Source organism: Aotus nancymaae, unplaced genomic scaffold (assembly GCF_030222135.1).
Source record: "Aotus nancymaae isolate 86718 unplaced genomic scaffold, 86718_ANA_hifiasm-v0.15.2.pri h1tg000053l, whole genome shotgun sequence".
NCBI classification, from domain to species: domain Eukaryota; kingdom Metazoa; phylum Chordata; class Mammalia; order Primates; family Aotidae; genus Aotus; species Aotus nancymaae.
The window spans coordinates 23452738-23475833 of NW_026988467.1; the positions used below are offsets into that span (position 1 = coordinate 23452738).

A 23096-nucleotide genomic window follows, 5' to 3' on the forward strand; every position below is an offset into this window, starting at 1 on the left:
ATTTCTTGGTCACCTCCCCTTCCCATTGCCCCTCCACTTGATCATGTTCTTTTAACCTTTTCCAAATTTCTTTCTTTTTTTTTTTTTTTGAGATGGAGTCTCGCTCTGTTTCCCAGGCTGGAGTGCAGTGGCACGATCTACGCTCACTGCAACCTCTGCCTCCCGGGTTCAAGCGATTCTGTGTCTCAGCCTCCCAAATAGCTGGGATTATAGGCGCCCTACACCACCCTCAGCGAATTTTATTTTTATTTTTTGTATTTTTAGTAGAGATGGGGGTTTCACCATGTTGGCAAGGCTGCTCTTGAACTCCTGACCTCAAGTGATTTGCCTGCCTTGGCCTCCCAAAGTGCTGGGATTACAGGCATGAGCCACTGTGCCTGGACCCTTTTCCAAATTTCAAAACTGTCTCCAGGGCACAACTAGGCTAGCCGCTCCCTTTAACACATGAACAGAGCTTTGGATATGCTGTTTTATAAACCCTTTCCATGTATGTAGGTACGTTTTTTCAGTTCTGATTTCATCTCTACTTGATCCTAGCTCTGGGTTTGCAGCTATCCTGGATTTAATTCTCATCTCCTCAGAGAACTCCTGGAGGACGGTACCTTTGTCCCATTATTCCTTCTTTCTTCCCACAGTTACTCCCGCAGGGTTTTGTATACTGGAAAGTGCTCAAAACTTGGAGATAGATATATATATATACACACCACACACACACACAATTAGAATAGAAAAAATAATTAAATCATTAAATTGTACAAATTACAAATCTGTTCCAAAATATACTTACATTAAATAAAATACGCATTTCAATAAGATATCTACAGTGAATGACTATGCATTCTGGGAAGCTTCACAACATCTAGGCAGGGCCAACATTCGTGAAGGAAGCTAAGAGATTTTGCATCCAATCACAGCTTGCAGCGGGTATCTTATTGGAATCTTCGAGTTACACTGAACACATCATTAGCATCCCTTGTGCAGAAAACCAATTTTGTTTGGGAAAAGGGAAAGCAAGTTCTGGCCTCAATTTTGAGTTCATTACAACTTTTTAAGAATTTTACCAATAGCCTATACAGTACAAGTTCAAAAATGTAAACATGTTAAGGTAAGCAGACAACTCTTCAGAAGCCCAAACACATTTTCTTGCTGTATTTTTGTTGAATTCTCCAACCACAATGAGCAGTCATGAAGATGGTCTTCTTCAGGGCAACATGGTCACAGGACTGCGGCAATCCAGAGGACTGAGAGGGAGCGTGAGGACAGGAGAGGGGGCTACCTCTTGCTGTTTCACGTTAGAGATAAACTGTAACACAGTCCATGGGCCTGCAATCGTCCCCTTTTATCGTCTGGCGTAAGGCTTGATGTAGTCGTCCACTTTATTCCGGAAGTCCTCCTTGTCCCGCAGATGATGTTCTGCAGCTTCAATATTCAGTGGATCATCAAAATTCAAAAGATCAGTAAACAGAAAGTTTAATCCCCAAACAACATCCTTTAATGTTCTTGTGGGAGCGCAGCCAGTGCCGTCAATCGAATGTTCTCTCAGTAAACTCAGACATATTTCCCCTCTCTCTGTGATGTTGGGGTGCCAGATCTTGGTCAGGCATTTCACTTTGGGAGGCACCATGTTGTACGCATCAGGAACTTCAGTTTCAAACTGAAATTTTCCACCCTGGTAGTAACCCTCTTCTGGGGTTACAGTTAGCTGAAAACAATGAAGCTTGTTTGGATCAGGAAAATGCACTTTACATGTACAAGGTAAATTAGCTTCAAGTTCTGCAACCTCTTTTTTTTTTTCTTTTTTTTTTTTTTGAGACGGAGTCTCGCTCTTGTTACCCAGTCTGGAGTGCAATGGCGTGATCTCGGCTCACCGCAACCTCCGCCTCCTGGGTTCAAGCAATTCTCCTGCCTCAGCCTCCTGAGTAGCTGGGATTACAGGCATGCGCCACCATGCCTAGCTAATTTTTTTGTATTTTTAGTAGAGACGGGGTTTCACCATGTTGACCAGGATGGTCTCGATCTCTTGACCTCGTGATCCACCCGCCTCGGCCTCCCAAAGTGCTGGGATTACAGGCGTGAGCCACCGCGCCCGGCAACCTCTTTAACAAGCAATTTGTCTCTCACAGAAACCTTCCGAGTGGAGTCGGACGCTGTGGCTGCCGTCCGGGACCCTTTGAGACCATCGTCACGTTTCAGTTTGCTGCTAGCGTTAGCATTACTGCTGCCTTTACCCTGGGCTCCCCGAGACAGGCGAGGCGGCCCGGCGCCCAACACTACGCCCGGCAGGGGAGGCTGCTGCGAGACGCGGCCCCTCACAGCGGCACCGGCTCCCGGCGGCGGGACCAGAAGTGGCGGGGCGGGGACTCGGCCGCTCTCGCCCGCGGCTCAACTTGGATGTATTTTTTATTTTTATATTTGAGACAGGGTCTCACTCTGTTACCCAGGCTGGAGTGCAGTGGCATGATCACAGCTCACTGGAGCCTCGAACTGTGCTCAAGCAATCCCCTCGCCTCAGTCTCCTGAGTAGCTGGGACTATAGATGTGTGCCACTGTGTCTGGCTAATTTTTAAAAACTTTTTTGTAGAGCCAGGGTCTCGCTATATTGTCCAAATTGGTCTACCCTCAGCCTTCTAAAGTGTTGGGATTACAGGTGTGAGCCACTGCACCTGGCCAGAACTTGGGTTCAAAGCTACCTTTTCAAATGTCTGGTAACCAGGTTTAGTTCCAGATCGTTATGGAAATGGAAATACAGCTGGTCCTGGGATGAAGAAGGACTGTCCAGAGATTGGGCAGACACAGATGCAAGTGACCTTAGCCCTATCTTTTCTCTTCTTTTCCTTTTTTTGAGACGGAGTTTTGCTCTTGTTGCCCAGGCTGGAGTGCAATGGTGCAATCTCTGCACCAATCACTGCAACCTCTGCCTCCCTGGTTCAAGCAATTCTCCTGCCTCAGCTTCCCGAGTAGCTGGGATTACAGGCATATACCACCATGCCTGGCTAATTTTGTATTTTTAGTAGAGACGGTGTTTTTCCATGTTGGTCAGGCTGGTCTTGAATTCTTGACCTCAGGTGATCAAAGGTGGGTGAATCACCTGAGGTCAAGAGTTCAAGACCAGCCTGACCAAAGTGCTGGGACTACAGGCGTGAGCCACTGTGCCCAGCCAGCCCTATCTTTTCTATATTGCCAGATTACCCCTCAGTGCTGGCAAATATCTTCTCCTCGCAAGATTTTGAGTGGTATGGAGAAAATGTGCAACCTAAAATTATCTAGTACAGCTATCTACTCTTCCCTCTGTTATGTATAGTTACTTCAGAAGGCCAAATCCAAATGCCTCTGTAGAATCCACAGGAGTAGGTGATGGAGGCCAAGACTACTTTCTCAGAACCAGCCAGGAACCCCAGTAAAGCCAAGGCCACTGTGGCTCCTTCCAGAAAAGCAAGGTACTCTTCCTTGCCTCCATCTCTCTCTCTCTCTCTCTCTCACACGCGTGCGCGCACGCGCGCACACACACACACACACAATATCCAGATGTCCAGAGGCTTGCATCAAGGCTAGCTCTTCTGTTGCTCCTTCCAGAAAAGCAAGGTACATTCCCCTGCCTCCATTTTATACACACACACACACACACACACACACACACACACACACAGCATCCAGATGTCCAGAGGCTTGCATCAAGGCTTGCTCTTCTGACCAACAGTGTCCCATTTCTGCTTCTTCCTAGAGAACAGACTACAGTATCAGCAGAGGCAAGCATGACAAGTGTGTGCCGGATACTTTCATACCTTAATCCTCACAGCAACGTATGTTATTACCTTTGTTTTACAAATGAAAAGACTGAAGCTCAGAGCAGCCAAATAACCTAATAACTAAGGTTATATAACAACTCGTGCTGGGAGTGGAACACGGTCTGACTCTAAGCCCCATGATTTTTTTTTGAGACAGAGTCGCTCTGTCACTGAGGCTGGAGTACAGTGTCGAGATCTTGGCTCGCTGCAACCTCCACCTCCCAGCAGGTTCAAGTGATCAAGTGATTCTCTTGTCTCAGCCTCCCAAGTACCTGGGATTACAGGCTTACGCCACCATGCCCGGCTAATTTTTGTGTGAGACATATATATATATATATATATATTTTTTTTTTTTTTGGTAGATATGGGGTTTTACCATCTTAGTCAGGCTGGTCTCGAACTCCTGACCTTAGGTGATCCAGCCACCTTGGCCTCCCAAAGTGCTGGGATTACAGGTGTAAGCCACTGTGCCCCACCAGTCTCATGATTTTTAAACTATAATAGTTGTTTTCAAACCACGTTCAGAAGGTTTCCCAGAAGCTGCCATGGGGCCGGAGCCAAGGGGTCAAAGTTTCCTGTTTCCATATACCTTGCCTAAAACAGCCACACATATGTCAGTTTTGTGTATGTTTTACAAGTTAAAAAATATTACGTTTGGCCAGGTGTAGTGGCTCACACCTGTAAATCCCAGCACTGGGGAGGCCAAGGCTGGTGGATCACCTGAGGTCAATCGGTTTGAGACCAGTCTGGCCAGCATGGTGAAACTCCATCTTTACTAAAAAATACCAAAAATGGCAGCCAGGTGCAGTGGCTCACGCCTGTAATCCCAGCACTTTGGGAGGCCTAGGCGGGCAGATCACCTGAGGTCGGGAGTTCAAAACCAGCCTGACCAACATGGAGAAACCCTGTCTCTACTAAAAATACAAAATTAGCCAGTTGTGGTGGTGCATGCCTGTAATCCCAGCTACTCAGGAGGCTGAGGCAGGAGAATCCCTTGAACCTGGGAGGCAAAGCGTTGTGGTGAGCTGAGATCGCGCCATTGCACTCCAGCCTAGGCAACAAGAGTGAAACTCTGTCTCAAAAAAGTGGTGGTGGGTGCCTATAATCCCAGCTACTCGGGAGGCTGAGACAGGAGAACTGCTTGAACCTGAGAGGTGGAGGTTGCAGTGAGCTGAGATTGCACCACTGCAGTCCAGCCTGGGTAACAGAGCAAGACTCTGTCTCCAAAAAATAAATAAAATTAAAATTAAAAGAAAGCCTTCTTCTTACTCTCCTCTCACTCTAACTCCACCCTAGTTCTGGCAGAAAGGAATTATCTTAAGAAAAGACAATTTCCAGGCTCACTCACCAAGTTTAGGTTTTCTTTATCTGATTCCACTCTTAGTTCCTTTAAATTCTTCACCCTGTTCACAGGGTCCACCCCATCCCTGCTATGTGGGGAGTGGAAAAGGCAGGTTTCTGCAAGGAAGGTTCTCCTCCCCTCAGAACCCCCCTAGACCCACCTACCCTCTGAGTCAGGAGCCAGGAATGTCTGTGGGGGCAGCAGTCAGGTATGTCAACCTGGGGGTGTCAGAGGCTGATTCATCTCTTATTTCCACCCAATCTTCTCTTTACAGCTCTCTGGGAAATTTAATCCTTTGTCTAGAAATAAAAGAGTGAAATCCAGGACTGAAAAGCATCAAGTCTTCAAATCGATGGCTAGGTACAGCATTGAATACATATTATGGTATTCAGTAAATATTTGTTGAAAGAAAAAAGGCAGGGAGACATTTTCTTCCTTTTCTCCTCTAGAGTAAAGCTAATCTGAGATTTTCTTGTCTGACTGTAGAGGAATGACTTTTAGCTAAAAAAAATTTTATGTAACCACATGAGGTGGCTCACACCTATAATCCCAGCACTTTGGGAGGCTGAGGCAAGCAGATTGCTGGAGCCCAGGAATTTGAGACCAGCCTGGGTAACATAGCGAGACCCCACCTCTATTAAAAAGAAAAAAGAAAAAAAAAAAAGGCTGGGCATGGTGGTTTACACCTGTAATTCCAGCACTTTGGGAGGCCGAGGAGGGCAGATCAGGAAGTCAGGAGATCGAGACCATCCTGGCGAACATAGTGAAACCCCATCTCTACAAAAAATAAAAAAATTAGCCAGGCATGGTGAGGGGTGCCTGTAGTCCCAGATACTCAGGAGGCTGAGGTGGGAAATGGCTTGAGCTCAGAAGGTGAAGGTTTCAGTGAGCCTGGGTGAGAGTGTGAGATCCTATCTCAAAAAAAAAAAAAAAAAAAAGGATTTCATGTTTATTTGGCATAGCTGTGATGGCTGTGAAGGGGCCTCTCATGTTCCTCTTCCACAACTGCTTCAGAGTTTTAGAATGAGAAGAAAAAAAAAAAAAGACCCTTGCTGTGTATTCTCATCCAAAGCATTTTACACCAATACTGTCTTTTTCCACCTCAATTGGCTTCTAAATCCCCATCCCATCCCGTCATGGCCCCTGTCTTAGCTCACCTGGGCTTCTGGGGCTGCCTGGATTTAGATCCCTACCTGGAAAAGGTCACAGTGGGCTTGAAATGAGGCACATGGCTTTCCCCGTCTTTGGCAGGCCTGATGCGATGGAGGTATGTGCTGCATGCATCTCCTTCTAAATGGGACAAGAAAAGAGAGTGAACAGCCCAGATCAGGCTGGGTAAGTAAAGGCTCAAAAGCCAGAGACAAGAGAAGGTGGGCGGGGACTAGTGTTTTACTAGAGAATTTCCCAGCTGGGCGCGGTGGCTCACGCCTGTAATCCCAGCACGTTGGGAGGCCGAGGTGGGCAGATCCGAGGTCAAGAGATCAAGGCCATCCTGGCCAACATGGTGAAACCCCGTCTCTACTAAAAATACAAAAATTGTGCGCTGTTTTCCACGTGTGAAAGCCCCGGACTCCGGAGCCGCACAATCCAGGGCTCATGAAGCCAGGTTTCAGTCCCCATGGGGGTGGCTTTGGCGGCCGAGGGGGCTTTGGTGCCCGTGGAGGCCGAGGGGGCTGTGGGGGGGGGGGAGGAGGAGGAGGAGGGAGGAGGAGTGAGGAGGAGGAAGAGGAGGATGCTGCTGCTACCATTCTGGTGGCAACCGGGATTGTGGTCGGGGAGGAAAAAAAGGAAACGAGTCAATTGGAAGTAAAACAACACTCCTCAGCAAATGCAAAATAAATGAAATCAGCAAATGCAAAATAAATGAAATTATAAAAATAAAAATAAAAAGGAAACCAGTCGGGGAAGAACGTGATGGTAGAGCCGTGTCGGCATGAGGGTGTCTTCATTTGTTGAGGAAAGGAAGATGCACTGCTCACGAAGAACCTGGTCCCTGGGGAATCAGTTTATGGAGAGAAGAGAGTCTCGATTCCGGAAGGAGATGACAAAGTCGAGTACAGAGCCTGGAACCCCTTCCGCTCCAACCTGGCAGCAGCAATCCTGGGTGGTGTGGACCAGATCCACATCAAACCGGGGGCCAAGGTGCTCTACCTCTGGGTTGCCTCAGGCACCACTGTCTCCCACGTCTCTGACATCGTCGGTCCGGATAGTCTAGTCTCTATGCAGTTGAGTTCTCCCACCGCTCTGGCCATGACCTCATTAACTTGGCCAAGGAGAGGACCAACATTATTCCTGTGATTGAGGATGATTGGCACCCGCACAAATACCGCATGCTCATCGCAATGGTGGATGTGATCTTTGCCGATGTGGCCCAGCCAGACCAGACCCGGATTGTGGCCCTGAATGCCCACACCTTCCTGTGTAATGGAGGACACTTCGTGATTTCCATTAAGGCCAACTGCACTGACTCCACAGCCTCAGCCGAGGCCATGTTTGCCTCCGAAGTGAAAAAGGTGCAACAGGAGAATATGAAGCCACTGGAGCAGTTGACCCTCGAGCCATATGAAAGAGACCACGCCGTGGTCGTGGGAATGTACAGGCCACCCCCACAAGGTGAAGAACTGAAGTTCAGAGCTGTCTGGATTGCGAGAGATGTGTGATACTGTTGCATGTGTGTTTTTCTATTAAAAGACTCATCCGTCAAAAACAAAACAAAACAAAACAAAAAAATTAGCCAGGCATGGTGGCACACGCCTGTGGTCCCAGCTACTTGGGAGGCTGAGGCAGAAGAATCGCTTGAACCTAGGAGGTAGAGGTTGCAGTGAGCCGAGACTGCGCCAGAAAGTCTCCTGGAAACAGAGCAAGACTCCGTCTCAAAAAAAGAAAAAAAAATTCCCTTCAGGATTCTGGGATAATTGGGCCTCTTCACTACTTTCAAAATTGGTGTGGGCCTTAATAGTGCTTGGGTGGGTCTGAAGTCACTCCCCTCCCCCCTAGGGATTCTTGAGAAAGGGACAGAGAATTCTTCAAATCCGCCTTCCCTTTCTCTTTCCCGCAGCTCCTAATGGGACCATACTTCCTATATTCTCAGCCACCAGCAGGTGAGTGTTTTGCTAATCCAGGCAGACTGGATGTGCTTCAGCTCTGTGGGCTTTAGGGACTCACCCTCACTCCTAAGCCTCTGTCAGGCTGGAAACCTTTCCAAATTACCTGTGGTCCCTGCTAAGTTCTCTCAATTCTAATCGTTGAGGTCCCCAGTTCAGAGCCAAGAAATGCATATAACCTAGTGTCAGTGGTTAGTAGGGATGACCAGGAAGGTCCTTTCTAAGGCACTCAGAGGGGGTTTCCTCCCTCCAGAAGTTGTATAGAATTGTCAAGAAAAAAAAAATTGTCAAGTAAGGTCTGGAGATGAGAAGAATGATTTCAGTGAGATGTAAAGTGGAACCTTTTTTGGAACGCATTTTGGCCACACGAATCCAGAACCTGGAACGTGTCAGTTATTTCACTTCTAGGACTATCTCCTAAGTTAAATTCAGAGACTCAGACAATGATTTGGGTACGAGGATGTTAATCACCACACTATTTAGAAAAGTGCAAATTGGTGACGACTTGTAGGCTAGTAGTAGGCTAACCATGGGAGTATGGATAGGTAAACAATGTTATAGCCAAAACCACAGACTATTACCATGCTAACATTAAAAAGGTTATTTACTTTTCCTGCCTGTCAAAATTAAAAAAAAAAAAAAAGAGGAATAATAATAATTTTAAAAAAAGGTTATTTACTTGATTGAGACAGGGTCTCACTCTGTTGCCCAGGCTAGAGTGCAGTGGTACAATCATAGCTTACTGAAGCCTCCAACTCCTGGCTTGAGCAATCCTTCTACTTCAGCCTCCCAATGTGCTGAAATTATAGGAATTCTATTTATTACATGGATGGTATAAACTGAAAAGGGCAGGATATGATACAATTATAAAATATCTCACTTATATAAATGCAATATCCACCCCTAGGTATACAAAAATAAGACTGAAAGAATATACAAAATATCTCCAGGTGTCTACAGAAATGAGAAAAAAATACACAAAATATACATTTGAATATAAATTTTATTTTTCTTTTCTTTTCTTTTATTTATTTATTTTTTTTTTGAGACGGAGTTTTGCTCTTGTTACCCAGGCTGGAATGCAATGGCACGATCTTGGCTCACCGCAACCTCCGCCTCCTGGGTTCAGGCAATTCTCCTGCCTCAGCCTCCTGAGTAGCTGGGATTACAGGCACGCGTCACCATGCGCAGCTAATTTTTTGTATTTTTAGTAGAGACGGGGTTTCACCATGTTGACCAGGATGGTCTCGATCTCTTGACCTCATGATCCACCCGCCTCAGCCTCCCAAAGTGCTGGGATTACAGGCGTGAGCCACCACGCCCGGCCCTTATTTTTCTTTTAAACAGATGATTGCATATAAGTTTCTGTTATGGAATTCTGGGTGACTCATTTTCTCATTTTTTTTTTTTAAATTTGAGACAGACTTTCACTCTTGTTGCCCAGGCTGGAGTGCAATGGCACAATCTCGGCTCACTGAAACCTCCACTTCCTGGTTCAAGTGATTCTCCTGCCTCAGCCTCCTGAGTAGCCAAAATTACAGGTGTGTGCCACCATGCTCTGCTAACTTTTTTGTATTTTTAGTAGAGACGGGTTTTTGCCATGTTGGCCAAGCTTGTCTTGAACCCCTGACCTCAGGTGATCTGCCCACCTTGGCCACCCAAAATCCTGAGATTATAGGCATGAGTGACAGTGCCTGGCCTTCTTTCATTTTCTAAGTTTTTTACTTTCCTATATTTATTAGGAAATTAAAAAACAGGCCGGGTGCAGTGGCTCACGCCTGTAATCCCAACACTTTCAGAGGCCGAGGCGGGTGGATCACGAGGTCAAGAGATCGAGACCATCCTGGCCAACATGGTGAAACCCCGTCTCTACTAAAAATACAAAAAATTAGCCAGATGTGGTGGCACATGACTGTAATCCCAGCTATCTAGAAGGCTGAGACAGGAGAATTGCTTGAACCCAGGAGGCGGAGGTTGCGGTGAGCCGACAATGTGCCATTGCACTACGGCCTAGGCAACAAGAGTGAAACTCCATCTCAAAAAAAAAAAAAAAAATCAAGGATGACCGCCACATGCCAGCCATACTGGAGGATGGTCTTTCTTCTACCTTAGACATTTCACACCCCACAGGCCTCAGTGGGAGCCCAGACATCTTCCTTTCTGCATTGTGCTGTCTCTTCTCCATCCCCTCAGGATATGCAGAGAACAGAAAATCATTTTGCTGCCAGTGGAAGGTAGAAAGAAGCTACATTTATTAGGGAAGAAAATACACTTGGTGTCAAACCATGGCCTGAAAATAAAGGCTTTGGATTATTTCCACCATCTCTACTCCATGGCTGCAGAAAATAAAGCTGAAGGTGTTTGTGTATGAGGCCATAAAGTTGTAAAGGATGCCTTCAGCATCTGGCTTGTTTTGGTGATATCTGGGGCCTCTGTGATGGGCAAGCATCAAAACCCATGACCATAGCCGTTGGTACTGTTTTCAAAAGCATAGCACCCACCCTCACGCCCTGATGAAGGATTTGTCCAGTAGCCTGGGCGTCAGGATTCCTGGGTTCCAGGACCCACAGGTGATTCACAGCTAGCCCCAGGCTGTGCCTCCTGGCCTCAGTTTCCCTGGCATGCTCTACTAGTACTTCCTACCTACTCTGTAGGGTGTTAATAGGGGTGAGGTGCTTTGAACTTCTCAGATGAAAGAGGCTGGGAAGTAGCACCCAGTTATTAGCCCCTATACAGCCAGGCGTGGGAGTTGAGGTTGCTTTCATACTGTTCCAGCCACAGTGGCCTCCTCATAGTCCTTCATTTGTCTGCCTTTGGCTCTGGCTGCCAAAAGCAGAAAGCAAAGCACAGTCAGTCCTATTTCAATGCTGTTTCAGAACAGATGTCTGTAAAATCAATGTGCCAGCTGCCCAAACCACCAGTGAACTATCTATGATTCAGTAGTACTTTATAGGTGCCTAGTTTCTTTCTCCTGATTGGTTGTAAAACCTGTGGGACAAGGGCCGTGACTTTTCACCAATAAGTATACCAAAGGAGGGACACTCACAATTTAGTCAGCAAATGGGTTATGAGAGAGCCAGGCTGACCAAAGTCCAAACTCATCTTTCTGCTTTCTCACTGTAGGGTGGGTAATGGCTTAATTTTCCCCATCTTGTCCATCTCTAATGAGGATTGTGTATGTGGAAGCACTCCAAAAAACCAACCACTTCGTATGTGTTAAAAAGTCCAGGCTGGGCCAGGCGCGGTGGCTCACGCCTGTAATCCCAGCACTTTGGGAGGCCGAGGCAGGTGGATCACGAGCTCAAGAGATCAAGACCATCCTGGTCAACATGGTGAAACCCCGTCTCTACTAAAAATACAAAAAATTAGCTGGGCATAGTGGCGCATGCCTGTAATCCCAGCTACTCAGGAGGCTGAGGCAGGAGAATTGCCTGAACTCAGGAGGCGGAGGTTGCAGTGAGCCGAGATCACGCCATTGCACTCCAGCCTGGGTAACAAACTCCGTCTCAAAAAAAAAAAAAAAAAGTCCAGGCTGGACGCAGTGGCTCATGCCTATAATCCCAGCACTTTGGGAAGCCGAGGCAGGCGGATCACCTGTGGTTGGGAATTCAAGACCAGCCTGACCAACATGGAGAAACCCCAACTCTACTAAAAATACAAAATTAGCAGGGCGTGGTGGCGCATGCCTGTAATCCCAGCTACTTGGAAGATTGAGGCAGGAGAATCACTTGAAGCTAGGAGGCGGAGGGTACAGTGAGTCAAGATCATGCCATTGTACTCCAGCCTGGGAAAGAAGAGTGAAACTCCATCTCAAAAAAAGAAAAGTCCAGCTGGGGTAGTGGCTCACGCCTGTAATCCCAGCACTTCAGGAGGCCGAGGCAGGTAGATCATGAGGTCAAGAGATGGAGACCATCCTGGCCAACATGGTGAAACCTTGTCTCTACTAAAAATACAAAAATTAGCTGGGTGTGGTGGCGGGCACCTATAATCCCAGCTACTTGGGAGGCTGAGGCAGAAGAATTGCTTGAACCTGGGAGGCAGAGGTTGTGGTGAGCCAAGATTGTGCTGTTGCACTCCAGCCTGGGCAACAGAGTGAGACTCCATCTCAAAAAAAAAAAAAAAAGTCCAAATGCAGGCTGGGCGCAGTAGCTTATGCCTGTAATCCCAGCACTTTGGAAAGCCGAGGCTGGCAGATCATGACGTCAGGAGATCAAGACCATCCCGGCTAACATGGTGAAACCCTATCTCTACTAAAAGTACGAAAAATTAGACAGGTGTGGTGGCACGCACCTGTAGTCCCAGCTACTCAGGAGGCTGAAGCAGGAGAATCGCTTGAACCCTGGAGAAGGAGGTTGCAGTGAGCCAAGACTGTGCCACTGCACTCTGGCCTGGATGACAGACACTGTCTCAAAAACAAAAAACTTCAAATGTATGCAAATAAGACTTGTGTAACAGTCTTGCCCAGGCCATCAGTCCTGCTCCTTCTGCCACCAAATGACAACTGCAAAAAATAAGGCTAGGGTGCCACCTACTGGTTGAAAAATATATAAACAATCCAGCCACTTGCAAGAAGAGCAAAGAAAACTTCAAGCCCTCTTAATTTCTGCCACACTTCCATAGCAACTGCCAAATTATATAATTAATATTTTTCTTTACAGAACTTATTTTTTTGAGACAGAGTCTTGCTCTGTTGCCCAGGCTGAAGTATAGTGGCACAATTTGGCTCACTGCAACCTCCACCTCCCAGATTCAAGCAATTCTCCTGACTCAGCCTCCCTAGTAGCTGGGATTCTAGGCGTGCACCACTACGTCCAGCTAATTTTGCATTTTTAGTAGAGGTGGGGATTTCACTATGTTGGCCAGGCTGGTTTTGATCTCCTGACTTCAGGTGAGCTACCTACCGGGTTCAAGAGATTCTCCTGTCTCAGCCTCCCAAGTAGCTAGTACTGCACCCAGCTAATTTTTGTATTTTCTGATAGAGATGGGGTTTCGCCATGTTGGTCAGGCTGGTCTCGAACTCCTGGCCTCAAGTAATCTGCCTGCCTTGGCCTCCCAAAGTGTGAGTCAATGCACCCAGCCTTGTATTTAATTTTTATAAACTTTTAGCCACTACTGTAAATGGAAAACTAGTTAACACTTGCCAAAAGTAGAATAAACCCCTAAAACAAATACAATGAATATAAAACATTAATAAAGGTCTAGCTGGGAAGTGTTGTCTGTGAAAGCTGAAACTTGAGACTCTGATAAAACTGAAGATTTGGGGACCCGGTGGCTTGCACCTGTAGTCCCAGCTACTCAGGAGGCTGAGGTGGGAGGATCACTTGAGCCCAGGAGTTTGAGTTCGGCCTGGGCCATATAGCGAGACCCCATCTTTTAAAAAACAAACCTCAAAACCAAAACCTGAAGATCAATAAAAACACATGACTGGAGGCTGAATGTGAATCCTCTAGTATGATGAATCCTATGCTTTGGGGAAATACTGATTATTCCAAGGGAAGGTAACATTCCCTCATTCTTTCCCAAACCCCTGGGCCTGGGGGATTCAAGGAAAGTTTGGAATTCACAAAAAGTAGAAGACTCTTGTATTATAGCACATTCCATCACAGCCTGAGTTGGACCAGTGCTCAACTTTCTGGTGGCAGGGCCCAGAGCTCACGGACACCACGGACAGCAAGGTGGGTGTTCTGCTTGGTGCCATGTCTGGCTTTTGGCCAGAAGTCCTTTGCAGAGCTGAGTGTCCCCTTGCCAACCCGCCAGCTCTGGCTGGGAGGACTTGCTCTTGGGTCTGCAGCTTGTACTTTCTGCAGCCAGGAGCTTCCACCTTCCCAGCGCTGGGTTATGCATCCTGCTCTCCAGGGTCCACCTTGTTGCTATAGCTGCATGGCTTCCTGCTCCACTGACTGGTCCGAGGGTGCCAGGTACTTCTCCTGGATGCCCAGTGTGCTGAGGAAGGGTGTGTCAAGGCTGATAGCATAGGCAGAGGATGGGGAGCTGGTCTGGGCAGGATCTGACCTCCGCTAATGCCTACCCTCCAACCACGTCCATCCCTCTCTTCCATATAATTATAGGGATTGGGTATGAGAAGCCTCCAGAAACATCCAGACTCAAATGCTCCGCTATCTGCCTCTTCCACACACTGCTGAGGATCAAAGGACTGGAGAGTGCTAACCTTCCAATGCTGCGTTATGGCACATGCTCTGGATCCAGACCTGGGGGTTCAAATCTTGACGATGTCTGGGTCAGGGGTTTGACCAGGAGACGGGGGTTGGCCATGGCTAGGTTGGCTATGTTAGGAAACCACGGCTGTTCTAAATGACTCCAAAGTCAGAAATTTAGATTATACACCAGCAAAACCAAGGTTTGAACAGTTCTTCCAACCCATCCCGGGAGAAGGACCTTGGGCCTGTCACTCTCAGAGCCCCTGTTGCCTGGCCTTGAGTGATCCTCCTTTGGGACCCACCTTTGCCTCCCAAAGTGTTGGAATTACAGGCATGAAGTCATTACACTTGGCCCATGCCATCTTATTTGCAACCCTTGAAACCTGTGACAACTTTGAATCCCTATGCCTTTGCGTATAGTTCTCTTTAACCTGAATTCCCTTTCCTTCTTCATTAGACTGGCTAACCCTCATTTTAAAAGGATGCAACTCACGTGCCACGCCTCCATGAAGCTTTTCTTTTCTTTTTTTTGAGACAGAGAGTCTTGCTCTGTTGCCCAGGCTGTAGTGCAGCAGCACAATCTCAGTTCATGGCATCCTCCGTGCCCAGGTTCAAGCAATTCCCCTGCCTCAGGCTCCTAAATAGCTGGGACTACAGGTGCACGCCACCACACCCAGCTAATTTTTTTGTATTTTAGTAGAGATAGGGTTTCACCATGTTGGCCAGGATGGTCTCGATCTCTTGACCTCATGATCCACCCGCTGCAGCCTCCCAAAGTGCTGGGATTACAGGCGTGAGCCACTGTGCCCGGCCTCCATGAAGCTTTTCTTACCCACCTACCCTTCAGCAGAGCTGACCACCCCCTTCTTTGTATCAGTCCCTACTCTTTTACAGAGAGCAGCTGAACCTTAAGGGGGTCGGGCAGAATCTAAAACCAGCACAAATGTATATGGTTAAAAATATGCTTGAAAATTCCTCAAATTATTTGTTAAATGAAGCATGCATGGTTTTGTGAATAGAATCCTGTATATAGATATATAAATACTATATAAACATTAAAGTAATGTACAGATGCTCCTTGACTTAAGATGGATTTACATTTTGATAAACTCATCATAAATCAAAAATATCTTAAGTCGAAAATGCATTTAATATACCTAACCTACCACACATCATAGCTTAGTCTCACCTGTCTTAAACATGCTTAGAACACTTATATTAGCCTGCAGTTGGGCAAAATCATCTAACACAAAGCCTATTTTATAATAAAGTATTGAGTATCTCATGTAATTTATTCAAAACTGTACTAAAAGTGAAAGAATGGTTAATAGGTACCCAAAGTGTGATTTCTACTCAAGAATATAGCTTTCACAACATCATAAAGTTGAAACATCGTAAGTTAGGAACCATCTGTATGGTGTACAAAATATTACAACACTATTTAAATTGCTCCTCCCAGCCTAGGCTGCATGGTGAAATCCCATCTCTACAAAAATTAGCTGGCCGTGGTGGAACACGTCTGTAGTCCTAGCTATTTAGGAGGGTAAGGTGGGAGGATCACTTGAGCCCAGGGAGGTCGAGGCTGCAGTGAGCTGTGATTGCGCCATTGCACTCTAGCCTGGCCAACAGAGTGAGACTCTGTCTCAAAAAATAAACGGCCGGCCGGGCACAGTGGCTCAGGCCTGTAATCCCAGCATTTTGGGAGGCCAAGGCGGGAGGGTCACTAAGTCAGGAGATCAAGACCATCTTGGCCAACATGGTGAAACCCCATCTCTTACAATTAGCTGGGCATGGTGGTGTATGCCTATAGTCCCAGCTACTTGGGAGGCTGAGGCAGGAGAATCGCTTGAACCCGGTAGGTGGAGATTGCAGTAAGCCAAGATTTTGCCAGTAAATATAAATTTCCCCTCCCAGCTGGGCACGATGGCTCACGTCTGTAATCCCAGCACTTTGGGAGGCTGAGGTGGGAGGATAACGAGCCCAGGAGTTCAAGGTCACAGTAAGCTATGATTGCATCACTGCACTCCAGCCTGGGCAAAGAAGCAAGACCCTGCCTCTAGAAAATAAATATAAAAATTGCAGACTGGGCGTGGTGGCTCATGCCTGTAATCCCAGCACTTTGGGAGAACGAGGCAGGTAGATCACCTGAGATAAGAGTTGGACAACATGGGTAAACCCTGTCTACTAAAAATACCAAAAATTAGCCGGGTGTGGTGGTGGGTGCCTATAATCCTAGCTACTCGGGAGGCTAAGGCAGGAGAATTGCTTGAACCTGGGAGGTAGAGGTTGCAATGAGCTGAGATTGCACCACTGCAATCCATCCTGGGCGACACGAATGAGACTCGTCTCAAAAAAAAAAAAAAATTGCTCCTCCCCTCTTTTGCTGATCGCATGCAGTCCAACTGGCCCACATTAACTGCAGGTGTGAGGCAGCTCCTTCATGCCTTCATCAGGGACTGCACACTCTACCGTCATCATTTATAACTCGTTCCTCCAACCCCTACCCCGTGAGCTTTGTTTCCTACATATGACTTGACATAGATCAGTAAGTGTTGGCTGGGATTATTTTCCTCTACACCAAAGACTCTGTGTCCCTCTTGTCTCTAGCATCCTGTGTAAATGCTGAATCTGTGAGAGCATCAGCCTAGAGGGCCTGGACTTTCCTATCCTGCTTCACGCGCAGCCTCTGTGACCTGATGGACACCTACCCATGACCTTGGCTCCAGCCTCACTAACCCGGCTCCAAAGTCTAGCTGCTTCTTGGACAGCTCTGGATGTCCCATGGACCCCCGAACACAGCACATCTGCCAGCTCCCGTCCCTTTCATCCATGTGACAAACCTCCTCCTTTCTCCTTTTCTTGCCTCAGTGATTAGTACATCCACCTGCCCACTGTCTAAGCCAGAGACCTGGGAAGCTAAATTCTGCTCCAGCTCCATCTATCCCATTTAGTCACTGACTCTTACAGTCTATCTCCTTAGTATTTTTCCAATCCACACCTGTCTATTCTCATTACACGTCTTTCAACCCTTCTCACCTAGCAAAACTGTAAAACTCTTCTGCCCCCACTCACATCCCTTCAAGGCATTTTCCACAATTGCAAGAGCTTTTCTAAAACGTACATCTGATCATGTCACATCATGTTCAATAATACTGGCTGAATACTGGCTCCCAATGCTCACTAATGGACTGAAGTCCATATTCCTTAGTAGGGGACTCAGGCCCGTCCCTCGGCAGCCCTGCCTGCACCCCTGCAACGTCCTTTCCTATTCACATACAACATACCAGGCAACTGGACCTCCTGCATCTCTCTCAAATAACCAATCACCTTTCATTTCTGGGCCTCTGTATTTGTTGCTCCTATTGATCAATATCCTCCCTTGTCCTCAGTACAACCAACTCTGAAGGCAAGGGACCACCTTTGCACATGAAAGACAGTCATCAGGAAGCCCAATCGATCAATATGAAATCAGTCATCCACAGGCACGCATGGTGGCTCACACCTGTAATCCCAGCACTCTGGGAGGCAGAGGTGGGTGGATCACCTAAGGTCAGGAGTTTGAGACCAGGCTGGCCAACATAGTGAAACCTCATCTCTACTAAAAATACAAAAATTAGCTCGGCATGGTGGCACATGCCTATAATCCCAGCTACTCAAGAGGCTGAGGCAGGAGAACTGCTTAAACCTGGGAGGCGGAGGTTACAGTGAGCTGAGATTGCACCATTGCACTCCAGCCTGGGGAACAAGAGCGAAACTCCCTCTCAGAAAAAAAAAAGAAAAATAAGAAAAATAAAAAAGAAACCAGTCATCCACAGGGATGATGACTGCACCTCTGTGGCCATTCCTGAGCCCCATGTCTCACCCTCTCCGCTACAGCCAGGAAGGTGGCAAGGATACGAAGAGAAATGGAAGTCAGCTCCCACTGCAGCAGACATCATGGCCTCCAGGCTTCGCTGCTCTTGGGCTCCAAAACAGTATCCATTGGCTTTATCCACAGCCTGCAGGACTCGCTGGATGCTCTCCTTGTCCTGAGCAGGAAGGAGAGAAACAGTTCTGTGAGTGAAACAGACGTGTGTAAAACTGCTTGCAATCTCTAAATATCCCTTCCTCCATCTTGCCTCTGTACATGTAGCTTCCTTGGCCTGGAGTAGTTCTACATGTTCCCAGAGGCCGGATAAACCCCATCTTTCCTGACCACCACTCACGCAGATTAGAACACATAGGCCCCTCTATGCACACCCATAGTCCCCTGGGTTTATACCTATGGCACAGGGTAACCCTACCACGTAGTAAATGCCTATTAACTCACCTGCCTCCTCTACCTGACTAAGCACCCCTTAGGACCAGGGAATGTTGCAGTATTCCCCGTGCCTGGCATACTACTTCTCTTAAGTAGACATTCAGTAAATATGTATGCTTTAAATCTATAACTGGGCTGCGTGTGGTAGCTCATGCCTGTAATCCTAGCACTTTGGGAGGCCAAGGCAGGTGGATTACTTGAGGTCAGGATTTCAAGACCAGCCTGGCCAACATGGTGAAACCCCATCTCTACTAAAAACACAAAAATTAGCCGGGTGTGGTAGCACGTGCCTGTAGTCCCAGCTACTTGGGAGGCTGAGGCAGAAGAATCGTTTGAACTCAGGAGGCGGAGGTTGCAGTGAGTTGAGATTGCACCACTGCACTCCAGACTGGGTGACAGAGTCTCTGTCTCAAAAAAAAACCCAAAAATTAGCTGGGCATTGTGGCAGACGCCTGTAATCCCAGCTACTTGGGAGGCTAAGGCAGGAGAATCGCTTGAACCTGGGAGGTGAAGTCTGTAGTGAGCCAGGATGGCACCATTGCACTCCAGCCTGGGTGAGAGTGGGACTCTGTCACACACACACACACACACACACACACACAAATCTTTTCCTCATCCACATACAGTGATAAGAACAGTCTATACATAACATGGTGAAAAGGACAGAGCAAAATTATGTATGTGTAGTCCTTAGCACAGTGCCCAGCACAGAAAGCCATAAATAGGTAACTGTTATGATTAATATTATAGAGTTCACCTCCTCATATCAGAAAAGTGTGGCATTAGAAAGGGAAGAGACAAGTTAGCTCAAGTCCACCCACTGCAGAAAGGAATCTAACATGCACCTGGATCTCCCAGGTTATTGCTGCAGGGTGGGTGAAGGTGAGAGTCACAGCGGTTGGGTACCATTTTGCAAAGTCAATAGGCAGCTGCCCAGTTGAATGGGCTTAAGAGACTTGTCCCTGGTCCTGGTCAAGTTTCTTTCTGATGACTTTCTAAACTCACCCATTTTCACATTGCGGAGGGAACATGTGAAGAGAGGATCCAGCAACACAGAATAGACAGGGCAAAAGTTTGTCCACTCTCTTTACTGGAATTCTGCCCCTATAACAGCCCCTGGTCCTAAAACTAAGGCTACTTGGTGACAGTCTGACTCAGGGCAAAGACCACTGTTTAAGCCTCAAAGCTTCCTGTGCCCTTGGCTTGGTGAATCCCAGGCACTGTCAGATTCCTGTCTTAGCCTCCAGTACCTGGATGTTCAGAGGGATAAAGGAGACCAGGCTATAGTCTTCGATGAGCTGCACGAGCTTCTCATTGAGCTGGCGGTAGTGACAGAAGAAAGGGTCAGAAGCCAGGTGGTCAAGAAGGTAGGAGAGATCCAGAACCTCTGTGTAGTAGTCCAGGTTGAAGGCTAAAGAGAGAAACCAGTGTTCAGGAACAACTAGTATCAGGATAAAGACCTGAAGACAAGGTTCATTTTTCTTCTTTTTCTTTGTCTTCATGCACTCAAATATTTGTTGACAGAGTAAAACGAAGTTACTAAGAAAAAAGGCATTTGGTTTTACCTGCTGGCTCTGCTATTTTACAGCTATATGGGCAGGTACCCACTTCATAGGACTGTTGTGAAGATTAAATGCCATACATGCCAGTGTCTGGTACAGAGAAGTGCTTGATCAAAACTTGCAAATAGGCTGGGTGCAGTGGCTCACACCTGTAATCCCAGCATTTTGAGAGGCCAAGGCAGGTGGATCACCTGACGTCAGGAGTTCAAGACCAGCCTGGCCAACATGGTGAAACCCCATCTCTACTAAAAATATAAAAATTAGCCAGGCATGGTGGTGGGAGCCTGTAATCCCAGCTACTTAGGAGGCTGAGGCAGGAGAATCGCTTGAGCCTGAGAGGCGGAGGTTGCAGTGAGCCAAGATCACGCCATTGCACTCCAGCCCAGGCGACAGTACAAGACACCATCTCAAAATTAAAATAAAACAAAATAAAATATAAAAAATAAAATAAAATATAAAATAAAATAAATAAAAATAAGGACTACATGATGTTGAGGTCTCTGATTCAGTTTTATAAATCTTTTCCCACTAAAAGAAGTAAGGTGGAGCTCCCTCTAGTGGCCTGTTTCTGCTCAGAAAACTTAAGTATCTGGGCTCCTTGGCAGGTCTATCCTAAAGTGAGCTGAGGACTCTGTATCACTCAATGTCCAGACTAGAAGCTAGCTGGCCTCCCTGGACAAGGTCCTGACACCTCCCTTTCCCAACAACCTCCCCGCTGCTCATGTGCTGGTCCTTTTATCTGTCTTCTCTTGGTTCCTTTGTGGCTAAAGATGCTATTTAGAGAATGATGTCCCCAGTTCAGGAGAGTACTAATTTGTCAAGAAAAAAATGCTGGCCACTGGGACTCTAGCCAATTCTCCTGCCTCGTACCAGCCTGCTTCTACCTCAGTCTTCCCTATTTTGTCCCTGGCCTCCCACCCCTTCTCTGTCTCTCTGCCAGGTGAGAATATAGCCTCCTTCTGTGAGGACAGAAGGCGGCTGTCTAGGAGCCAGGAAGCAGGCTCTCACCAGACACCAGATCTGCTTGTGTCTTGATCTTGGACTTACCAGCCTCCAGAACTGTGAGAAATAAATATTTATTGGTTAGGCCATCTGGTCTATGGTATTTTTTGTGACAGCAGTACAAACTAACTAAGACAAGGTCTTTACCCCTACTGGTGCCTCTGCATAGAACAGTCCTCCCTTGGCTGGCTCCTTCTCACCATTCCAGTCTCAGCCCAGATGCCAATGCCTCAGAGCAGTAGTGAGAAACTGAGGTCCAAACAGATGAACTGATTTACTCAGATCACATGGTAATTCAGTGGCAGAGCCAGAATTTAAACTCATGCCTGTTTTACTTCAAAGCTCACTCACCTCACTCCCAAATAGTCACTGTCATATCACTTTAGTTCCTTTGTAACACCTAACACCATCTGTAGCTCTCTCTTCTCCAAAATCTACAACAGATCTAGCAGAGTGGCACAAAATAAATGGGCAAGAGTCCGAACCTGCCTGTGGTTACAATCACCAGATCATGCAAGGCACCAGAGGCAGCTACCTTCAGCTGAGATGTCTGCTTCATTCTAGCCCAGCTGCTGCCCTGCTCTTTGCCTGGAGCAGGATCTCTTACCCAGCTTCCCATAATGCTCAATGAGGTCCATCTTGGAAAGGAGGTTGACATGGGGCAGCTCCACGTGCAGCATGGTGGCTAGGGAGGTACACAATACTGAAATGAACTTGGCAGGGTCTGTGCAGTAGTGAGAATCCACGAGGTGGACAGCAGTCAGCTGGGAGGGAAGAGACAGGGTGAGAGTGGCCCGGAGAAGCAGGGATCAGCAGTCCCTCATCAAAATGAGACCTTGAGGAAAAGTCTAAGCTTTTCCTATTAGTCTCCTCCTGCCTCTGTTTCATTCTAATAACCACCCTGGTTTCCTTCTCCCAGAAAATAGGAAGCTTTTTTTTCCATACAAGATGTCTTGCACTGAGCCTCCCAGTGGGCAAGATGTTTAAATCCCACGGTATCTGATTCCACTCTTTCATTTACTTCTGCTCACAAACTTAAAACAATCTCCACGCCACTATCTACATTAACCCCTTCCATACTTCAAAAATCGCCAAGTTGGCTGCTAACACATCCATTTTACACGTGAGGAAACTGAGGTTCAGAGTGATGAACAGACTTACCTAGACCACACAGCGAGTCAGTAGTAGAGCCAGATTTTGGACTCAAGCCTGTTTTACTCCAAAGCAACTCAACCCCTCCCTCCCTGTGTGACATAGGGGCGTGGCATCTTTCCTCCCTGTCCCAGTTCCTCCATCTGCAAAATGGCCCTCCCCGCCCTGAGACGCACCCTGAGATCCCACTGAGCCATTTGGGAGAAGATGCTGCGTAGGGCGCCGTGATGCGTGCATAGCTCCACCTGGCCTGGGCAGTCGAAGAGGAAGTAGTGGCCGCGGAGGGGGTCGAGCTTGGCACGCAGCCAGTCTAGGTTGGCTTCCAGGTACTCCATGCAGTAGAGCAGGCCGCCGTTGGGCCCCAGCCGCAGCGCGTCCATCACGTCGCCCAGCCCCACCAGCTCGCCCACGTCCACGGCGCACTCGTACGGCAGCCCCTCGTTGGCCGGGTCCAGGTTCACCACGGCCACGCGCCGGCCCAGCGCGCGCAGGAACTCACTCATGCCCAGGCAGTACGTGGTCTTCCCCGAGCCCGGAGGGCCGATCACCGCTTGCCCAAAGGCCGTGGTCGGAGCGGCCCCTGCCATGGGCGGCCCGCGCGCGGTCCGGAGCAGGTCAGCTCAGAGGGAAAACGGGGCGGGCAGCCGCGCAGGAGACCAGACTGAGGGCGAGGGACCCAGGACATATGCCT

The 23096-nt window shown here is 47.6% G+C and overlaps 2 protein-coding genes and 1 pseudogene across 2 annotated transcripts; 1 reads left to right on the forward strand and 2 right to left on the reverse strand.

Moving 5' to 3' along the window:
* Positions 1 to 725: 725 nt before the first annotated feature.
* On the reverse strand, positions 726 to 4332 carry LOC105708338 (NEDD8-conjugating enzyme UBE2F-like). The gene is made up of 3 exons (XM_064363708.1): positions 4302 to 4332; positions 2095 to 2270; positions 726 to 1780 (listed from the first exon to the last, which is right to left on the reverse strand). The coding sequence occupies exons 1-3, from the start codon at positions 4330 to 4332 to the stop codon at positions 1340 to 1342; spliced, it is 648 nt and encodes a 215-aa protein (XP_064219778.1). The 3' UTR covers positions 726 to 1339.
* Positions 4333 to 7014: 2682 nt separating this feature from the next.
* On the forward strand, positions 7015 to 7787 carry LOC105708535 (rRNA 2'-O-methyltransferase fibrillarin-like; annotated as a pseudogene).
* Positions 7788 to 10459: 2672 nt separating this feature from the next.
* On the reverse strand, positions 10460 to 22992 carry GPN2 (GPN-loop GTPase 2). The gene is made up of 5 exons (XM_064363523.1): positions 22582 to 22992; positions 21861 to 22017; positions 19940 to 20100; positions 18287 to 18417; positions 10460 to 14174 (listed from the first exon to the last, which is right to left on the reverse strand). Exons 1-5 carry the CDS (start codon positions 22990 to 22992, stop codon positions 14102 to 14104), a joined length of 933 nt encoding a protein of 310 aa, XP_064219593.1. The 3' UTR covers positions 10460 to 14101.
* Positions 22993 to 23096: the final 104 nt, after the last annotated feature.